The sequence below is a fragment of the Rhincodon typus genome, chromosome 13, assembly GCF_021869965.1.
Source record: "Rhincodon typus isolate 14 chromosome 13, sRhiTyp1.1, whole genome shotgun sequence".
Lineage (NCBI taxonomy): Eukaryota > Metazoa > Chordata > Chondrichthyes > Orectolobiformes > Rhincodontidae > Rhincodon > Rhincodon typus.
The window spans coordinates 67473606-67482531 of record NC_063344.1 but is presented as its reverse complement, the minus strand read 5'-3'; the positions used below and the strand labels follow the sequence as shown (position 1 = coordinate 67482531).

At 47.0% G+C, this 8926-nt stretch overlaps 1 protein-coding gene across 1 annotated transcript in view; it reads left to right on the top strand.

Annotated features, from left to right (window-relative positions):
• Positions 1–5756: 5756 nt before the first annotated feature.
• Positions 5757–8926, top strand: part of LOC109915178 (unconventional myosin-VIIa-like) — a 108028-nt gene continuing 104858 nt past the window's right edge. Inside the window, exons 1-2 of the mRNA XM_048604142.1 lie at positions 5757–5945; positions 6705–6857. Coding sequence (XP_048460099.1) covers positions 5757–5945; positions 6705–6857 — 342 coding nt within the window. The remainder of the gene's footprint in view (positions 5946–6704; positions 6858–8926) is intronic.

Sequence of the window (8926 nt, the reverse complement as noted above, 5' to 3'; positions counted from 1 at the left end):
CACAAACCAGGGACAATCCTTCATTAATGTACTCATTGTCCCTGACTCCTGCATCCTTTAGTAGGAGTTTTTAACCTGTAAGATGATGGATGAGTAAACTGTCAATGGGGTTATTTGACCTATTTTCCTTTAAGCTGCTATTTCCTGAGACAATAACATTTACTTAATCTTTTCATTACAAGAGCTAGGTCTTGTTGAAGAAATACAATAGTGTTTGGATTGGGTAAACTTCAAATCCAGGGAATTCTCAAAAGCAACTACCTGGTCATGTTTCAGGTCCAATTTTATTTGAGCCTTTCTCATAGTCAGCCTGCTCCCCAGTAAAGGCCTTTCACTTGACTGAATTTCTGTGTTGCGTTGCATGTTGTCATTCCCAAATCCAAAGTAAATTGGGTCTAGAGGAAACATACAAAACTTAAAAAAGTCTTTTTGGGTTTTAGTTTAGGGCAGTTTGCATAGCTCTTGGTTGATGCTGGATGTGTAAAACAGCTGTTCCTGTGAAATGGAGATAGTTTAGGACTGCTAAGAATTTAGTTTCAGACCAGAAATGTTTGGTTTAAACCTGGAAAGGGTTAGTTGAAACTGAGAAAGTGCAAGCTCATTTGTATAAAGGTTCTAAGATGAACCTATTAGATTCTCAGTTGGGAAATTGAAGCCACAGTTAAATTAACTTGAATAGATGTGAAATGGAAGGAAGTTCTCTCTGACATGATTATTGTAAAGGAGGCTTTTTGGATTTGATGGGGTTGTATTTTATGATGTGTTTCCAACTCTTTACATGCATGTTATATGTAAATAGTTTGGCTTACTCTATTTTATTTTAATTTTTTTCTTGCATATAAAATGCTGTTTTTTTCAGAACTGAGCCTTTAACTTGTGCGTGTATTTCAGTGAAAGGCTACCACAGTGAAACCAAAATACAAAATATGATTTATCAAGCCAGATTACAGTCAGGGATTTGAGTCATCCAGTCATAACATCTACTGAGATCATAAGACAATATAACAATTACAACCCGAAAAGCATGAGATTGTGAGCAGTGTTGATAGGGTAAATATGATCAGGATGTTTGCTCTTGTGGCTGAATCTATGATCACTGATCGTAAATAAAGGGTTGCCCCGTCTAAGAATGGGATGATGAGGATGTTTTTTCTTGTGGAGGATCCTAAGACTTTGGAATATCTTCCTCAAAAGATGTTGGAAAGCAGGGTTTTGAATATTCTCGATGTAAGAGTAGCAAGAGTCTTGATAAGCAAGGGGGTTGAAAGGATATTGAGATTGATGGAAAGTGAAATAATTAGACCAGCCATGATCTCATTGAATGGTGGAGCAGGCTTGAGGGACGTTATTCTCTCACCTAGTTTGTACATTCAGATGTACCATCTGTACCAATGATTTGGATGAAATGACTGAGTGATTGTTAAATTTGCTGATGACGCCAGGATAGGTAGGAAAGTAAGTTGTCAAGGGGATATAGAGAATCTGAAAAAAGGGATATGGACAAGATAAGGTGAGCAGGCAAAAACAAAACTGGAGTACAATGTAGGTAAATGTGGAGTTGTCCACTTTGGCAGGCAGAATAGAAAAGTGGTATACTATTGAAAAGGGGAGAGATTCCAGAACATGGAGCTTTGATTTTATAGAATCCCCACAGTGTGGGGACAGGCCATTGAGCCCAAGAAGCCCACACCAACCTTCCAAAGTCCATCCCATCAAGTCCCATCCCCATCCCCATTCCCCCTATTCTATCCCTGTAACCCTCCATTTCCCATGGCTAATGCACCTAATCTACACATCCCTGAACACTATGGGGTATTTAGTAAGGCCAATCCACCTAATTTGCACATCTTTGGACTGTGAGAGGAAACTAGAGCACCTGGCAGAAACCCACACAGACACTGGGAGAAAATGCAAACTCCACTCAGATAGTTGCCCGAGGCTGGAATCAAACCCAGGTCCCTCGTGCTATGAGGCAGCAGTGCTAACCACTGAGCCACCGTGCCACCCCTAATAAAGCTATTACAGAGTTTCAGGGTTATCTGGGAGACCTGGTACATGATTAAGGGAGGCACGGTGCCTCACAGCACCAGGGACCTGGGTCTGATTCACGCTTGGGTGACTGCCTGTTGGATTATAGAGTCAGAGATGTACATCACGGAAACAGACCCTTTAGTCCAACTCGTCCATGCCGACCAGATATCCTAAATAAATCTAGTCCCGTTTGCTGGCATCTGCCCCCTATTATTATAGAATAGCAACAGTGTGGAAACAGGCTATTTGATCCAACGAATCTACACCGACTGCCCAAAGAGCAGCCCACCCAGAGTCAGCTCCATAGCCTATCCCCATAACCCTACATTTCCTGTGACTAACCCACACATCCCTGAACACTACGGGCAACTTAGCATGGCCAATCCACCCTAACCTGCACATCTTTGGACTGTGGGAGGAAACCCACACAGACATTGCCTGAGGGTGGGAATTGAACCCAGGGCTCTGGTGCTGTGAGGCAGCAGTGCTAACCACTGAGCCACCGCACCATCCTGTTTCATCTAGGTGCCCTGGTTTCCTCCCACAGTTCAAAGATGTGCAGGTTAGGGTGGATTGGCCATGCTAAATTGCCATAGTGTCCAGGGGTGTGTAGGCTAGGTGGTTTAGCCATGGTAAATTGTGAGGTGTCAATGTGGGTTTATGGAGGTAGGGGTCTGGGTGGGATGCTCTTCGGAAGGCCAGTGTAGTCTTGATGGCCCGATTAGCCTGCTCCTACACTGTTGGGATTCTATGATTCACACATGGATAATACACAGGCATAGCAAATGATTCGGAAAGGCAAATGGGATGTTGGTGTTCACTTCAAGGGGATTGGAATATGCAAGCAAGAACATTTTACAGCAGCTTTATAGAGCCTTGGTTTTAGCCATGTCTGCAGCACTGTGTACAGTTTTGATCTCCTTATTTGGATGGAAAGATATAATTGTTTTCAAAGCAAGTCAGAGAAAATTAATTCAAATCATTCCCAGGATGAAGGCCTTATGCTATGAGGAACGATCGAGCAAGCTAGGTCTATTCCCATTGGAGTTTAGAAGAATGGGAAGAGGGATCCTAGTGAAATATATAAGATTCTGTGGGGACTAGATAAGTAGATTCCAGGAGGATCTTTCATTTTGCAGGGAGACGAAAACGAGGGAATATAGTTTAGGAATGAGGTCTCCCTTTTAACACAGTGATGAGGAATTCTTTCTCCTCTCTCAAAGGTGTATTGGAATGTGGAATTGCCTTTCCCAAAAGCTAGTGAATATCTTTAAATTTGTTCCGGCCTGTGTTAGATAGATCTTCGATAGACTGGGGAGCCATAGAATCATGGAGTTAAAGTACAAGTTAAGATGGCCGCAGGGTAAGATGCTGCAACCGGACCTCCTCTGCTTGTCAGGACCTTTTCCTTTCTCCTTCTGTTTTTTTACCTCTTGCTGTGGTTTTTTTGCCCCTCCCCCAACATTTGACTTCCTAAACTACCCTCCCTGGAGGGAATAGAGAACAGTAAATATCCCCAGCCTATTCAGCCTCTCCCTATGGCTCAAACCCTCCAACCCCAGCAACATCCTGGTAAATCTTTTCTGCTCCCTCTCACGTTTCACAACATCCTTCCTATAGAAAGGTGACTAGAATTGTACACAATATTCTAGAAGTGGCCTTGCCAATGTCCTGTACCGCTGAGAGTAATGGAGTGTGGATAGGAAAGTGGGAGTGAGACCACAACTAGATCAATCATGGCCTTATTGACAGAGAGGGTCAAAGGCCAAATGACCTACTCCTGTTCCTTAAGTCCTAATGATCAAATAACACGCGGTTTGTGGAGAAAGTGGATTTTACCGTGTCAAATAAGTTGTGATCTGGCTCTGTGTTTTTGGTTTTATGGTGACAAGGGAATTAAAGTTAGTCCATTGGTACATATGTGAATGCATAGTATTAAAGGCATAGTAGATGGGGGAACATATTCTGAAGAAGGGTCCCAACCCGAAATGTCAGCTTTCCTGCTGCTCTGATGCTGCCTGGCCTGCTGTGTTCCTCCAGCTCCTTGTTAGCTCAGACTCCAGCATCGGCAGTTCCTACTATCACATATTAAACACCTCATAGCTTTGGGAAGGAGCTCAAATCAGCAACGTGGAGGGTCAGTGCTGGTGGAGCATGAGTACGAAGGGAAGGATGCACTGTCACAGTTTTGTTACTGAGTGGGAGAGTGTTCGAACACTGGACCCTATTCAGTAGCATGGTCTGTCTGAATTGATGAGGGTTATTCCTCTGTCATGGATCAGGATCCTCTCTGCTGCCTGGCCAAGCGGATCAGACATTTCCCTGGAATGTGAAATCCGGTAGGACAGCCTGGGAGAGCCGCTTCCCTGTGACCTGAGGTCCCCGTGACTGCAGCAGAAGTGACAAAGTTTCCAACTTGTCACGTTACCTTTACAAACCAGCAGGCTACAAACAGGAAGTGTACACATTGTACTGTCTCAAATAACGACAGCTACAGCTGCCTTGGAATAACAGCCTCAGAGTCGGAGGGAACTACAGCACAGAAAAAGATCTTTCGGCCCATCGAGTCTGCGCCAGTCAAAAACAACCACCACACTATTCTAATCCCATTTTCCAGCACTTGACCCATACCCTTTGTACATCTTGGCATTGTGTTACACCTAAATCTGTTAGGAAGGTTTCTGCTTCTGCCACCTTTACAAGCAGTGAGTAACAGATTCCCACCAACCTCTGGGCGACAAGGTTAGTCATGAAATCATAGAATCCCTACAGTGCGGATAAAGGCCATTTAGTATGACCCTCCAGACCCATCCTATCCCTGTAACCCTGCATTTTCCATGGCTAACCCGCCTACATATCTCTGGACACTACGGGGCAACTTAGCATGGCCAATCCACCCTAACCTGCACACCTTTGGACTGTGGGAGGAAATCAGAGCACCCACACAGACATTGGGAGAATGTGCAAACTCCACATCGATGGTCACCTGAGGGTGGAACCCTTTTCAGCACATCCCCTTTAAACCATCTGCCTCTTATCTTAAACCTATGCCCCTTGGTCACTGATCTCTCCATTAAGGAAAACAGTTCGTTCCTGTCTACCCTATCCACGTCCCTCAAAATAGTATCCATCTCAATCATATACTCCTGCATTCTCCTCTACTCTAAGGAAAACAACCCCAGTCTGTCCAATATCCTTCATAACTGAAACTGTCCAGCCCAGACAACACCCTGGTAAATCTCCTCTGCACCCTCTCCACATCCCTCCACTAAAGTGGATTCCAGATTTCAGTTTGCAAACGTTGCTTATTCTCTCTGACTTTGGTTAGAAAGAAAAATGCTCAGAAATTACTAATGATGCGAGGGGGATGTGGCCTGATGATCTTTGTGAGGCATTTCTTTATCATTCCTTCAGCAGAAATGGGACACTGGGAGGTATTTCTGGAAAGAGAGACATGATCTTGGAGTTTCTCACCTTGCGATCGCCAGCACAAACACAAGGATGAGAAATGTCAGCAGGGCACTTTCCTGGGCTATAAATCGTTGTGATCATTTGGCATTTTTGCGTTTGTCCTGGTGAAGTGCTAAATTTGGCAACAATTTTCTATTTTGGTGAAGTCAGTGAGTGTTGTATTGTGTTGAGGAGAGGTACATGTCAGATACTGGATTTCCCTGGTATCACTGTGAGGCAGTTCTAGGTTGGGATTTGTTCTATATTTAGGGTCAATGTGTGTTGTACCTGCCACTGCTCAGCACTTGCCTGTGAGTCAGGGAGTATGTAATATCACCATCTGCTTACAGGGTGAACATGTGTGGCTCGAAACGAACACAGGCGGAGAGTTCAACACAGCAATTGGAGCCGTGGTGAAGCTGATGAGCTCTGGCAAGATTCTGCTGTTGGATGATGAAGGCAAGGTCAGTTCTACACTCATTTCCACCTCGTCTTTGAGCGGCCTTGTTCCCAGCTCCGTTTCTTTCAGGGGCGATAGGCTTCTGATCTCGGTGGAGTCATTCTGAGGGTCAGCACTGGCTACATTTCAATGAGCTTGGCTGTGTCCTGGGTGGGCATCGCTTTCAGACAGCTGCCGCTGTACCCCAGCCCCCCATTCACACCGGGTGGGGGAGGAGGCTGGTGGGAAGGCCCCCGCTGTACAATATGGACAGGGGAAGGATGTCGGTGCAGCCATGATCCTATTGAATGGCGTAGAGAGCTCGAGGGGCTGAATGGCCTACTTCTGTTTGTATTTCTTATGGTCTTATACTACTGGTCCCACACACACACACACACACACACACACACACACACACACACAGACACACACACACAGACACACACACGCGCACACACACACACAATCACAAGCACACACACACACACACACATACGCGCACACACACACACATACGCGCACACACATGCACACACACAAAAACACACACAAGCACACACACACACACACACACACATACGCACACACTCAAGCACACACACACACAGGCACGCGCGCACACACACGCACACAAACACACACACACACATACAGGCACACACACACACATACATACACTCTACCACAAATACAGACACACAAACACAGTGTGATACACTGGGAGCAGCCCTTTACATGCTGTGAAAAAGCCTGTTTTGATGGTAGTTGTCTGTTTTGCCTTTAGGAGCAGTGGGTTGGTGCCTCAAACATTAACAGCGTGCGCCCCATGCACCCTACCTCAGTGAAAGGAGTGGATGACATGATCCGGATCGGAGATTTGAATGAAGCTGGGATTTTGCACAACCTGCTCATCCGATTTCGGGAGAACATCATTTATGTAAGTCCACCCCACCCTGGAGAAACATGGCCTTAGGTATAACGGAGCCTGCACATTCCAGGCAGAAATAGGGACGGGCAATAAATGCTGGCCTTGCCAATGATGCCCCACATCCTGTGAATCAGTAAGAACAAAGTGTCACAAAGCACTGAGACTGTGTCCCACTACAGTGTTCGAGCAGTGGAGTAACATCACCAGCTTGTGTTTGTCCTGGGGCAGACGGAGTGGGCTGGAGGAATGTGGGCACTGTGACTAACTGAGGAGGTTCGTAGGCTTAGCCTAGAGCTGGGTGTCAAAGAGTGAGTGGGGCACAGGAGGACAGAGTTTACAGAGGGAATTCCAGAGTCTGCAGCCTACAGGTGGAGGTGTGACAGGAGGTGGGGAAGCCCACAGAGACTCCAAGGCAGGGCAGCTTGGGAGAAAGTAGCCACAAAGGATTTTGAGTGGGTCGGAGAGAATGGGGACATGGGTTGAGTGTCTGTGTGTGTATGTGAGCACGCACGTGTGTGTATATGTGTGTGTGCGTGTGTGTGTGTCTGTGTGTATGTATGTGTGTCTGTGTGTGTGTGTGCCTGTGTGTGTGTGTGTGCCTGTGTGTGTGTGTGTGTGTGTGTCTTTGTATGTGAGCACGCACGTGTATGTATATGTGTGTGTGTGTGTGTGTGTCTGTGTGTGTGTGTGTGTGTGTGTGTGTCGGTGTGTGTGTATGTGAGCACGCACGTGTATGTATGTGTGTGTGTGTCTGTGTGTGTGTGTCTGTGTGTGTGTATGTGTGTGCGTGTGTGTATGAGAGTGAGTGAGTGTGCATGTGTTTGTGTGTGTGCATGTGTGTGTGTGTGAGAGTGAGTGTGTTTGTGTGTGTGCGTGTGTGTGTGTGTGTGAGAGTGAGTGAGTGTGTTTGTTTGTGCGTGTGTGTGTGTGAGAGAGTGATTGAGCGTGTTTGTATGTGTGTGTGTGTGTGAGAGAGTGAGTGAGTGTGTTTGTATGTGTGTGTGTGTGTGAGCAGGATAGAGAATCCTGCATGGTGTGTTGCCTGCCCGGTGCCAGGGTGCGAGACATCTCTGACCAGCTTGAGAGGATACTAGAGAGGGAGGGGGAGGATCCACGTAGGTACCAACAACATAGGCAGGACTAGGAAAAAAGACGTCCAGTCCCTCTACACCTGCATTCCCCATGCAGATGGCCTTAAGGCCCTCCGCTTCTTCCTGTCCCGCAGGCCCGACCAGTCCCCCTCCACTGATACCCTCATCCGTTTAGCCGAACTCGTCCTCACATTCAACAACTTCTCTTTCAATTCCTCCCACTTCCTACAGACAAAGGGGGTGGCCATGGGTACCCGCATAGGCCCAAGCTACGTCTGCCTCTTTGTAGGTTACGTGGAACAATCCCTCTTCCGTACCTACACCGGCCCTAAACCCCACCTCTTCCTCCGTTACACTGATGACTGTATCGGCGCCGCCTCGTGCTCCCACAAGGAGCTCGAGCAGTTCATCCACTTCACTAACACCTTCCACCCCAACCTTAAGTTTACCTGGACCATCTCTAACACCTCTCTCCCCTTCCTGGACCTCTCTGTCTCCATATCGGGCAACCACCTAGAAACCGATATTCATTTCAAGCCCACCGACTCCCACAGCTACCTAGAATACTCCTCCTCCCACCCACCTTCCTGCAAAAATGCTATCCCCTATTCCCAATTCCTTCGCCTCCGCCGCATCTGCTCCCAGGATGAGGCATTCCACTCCCGTACATCTCAGTTGTCCTCGTTTTTCAAGGACCGTAACTTCCCCCCTTCGGTTGTCGAGAACGCCCTCAACCGTGTCTCCCACATCTCCCACACCTCATCCCTCACACCCCGTCCACGCAATAAGAACCAAAAAAGAATCCCCCTTGTCCTCACGTACCACCCCACCAACCTCCGGATCCAACGCATCATCCTCCGACACTTCCGCCATCTGCAATCCGACCCCACCACCAAAGACATCTTTCCCTCCCCACCTTTATCTGCTTTCCGGAGGGACAACTCTCTCCGTGACTCCCTTGTCCGCTCCACACTCCCCTCCAGCTCC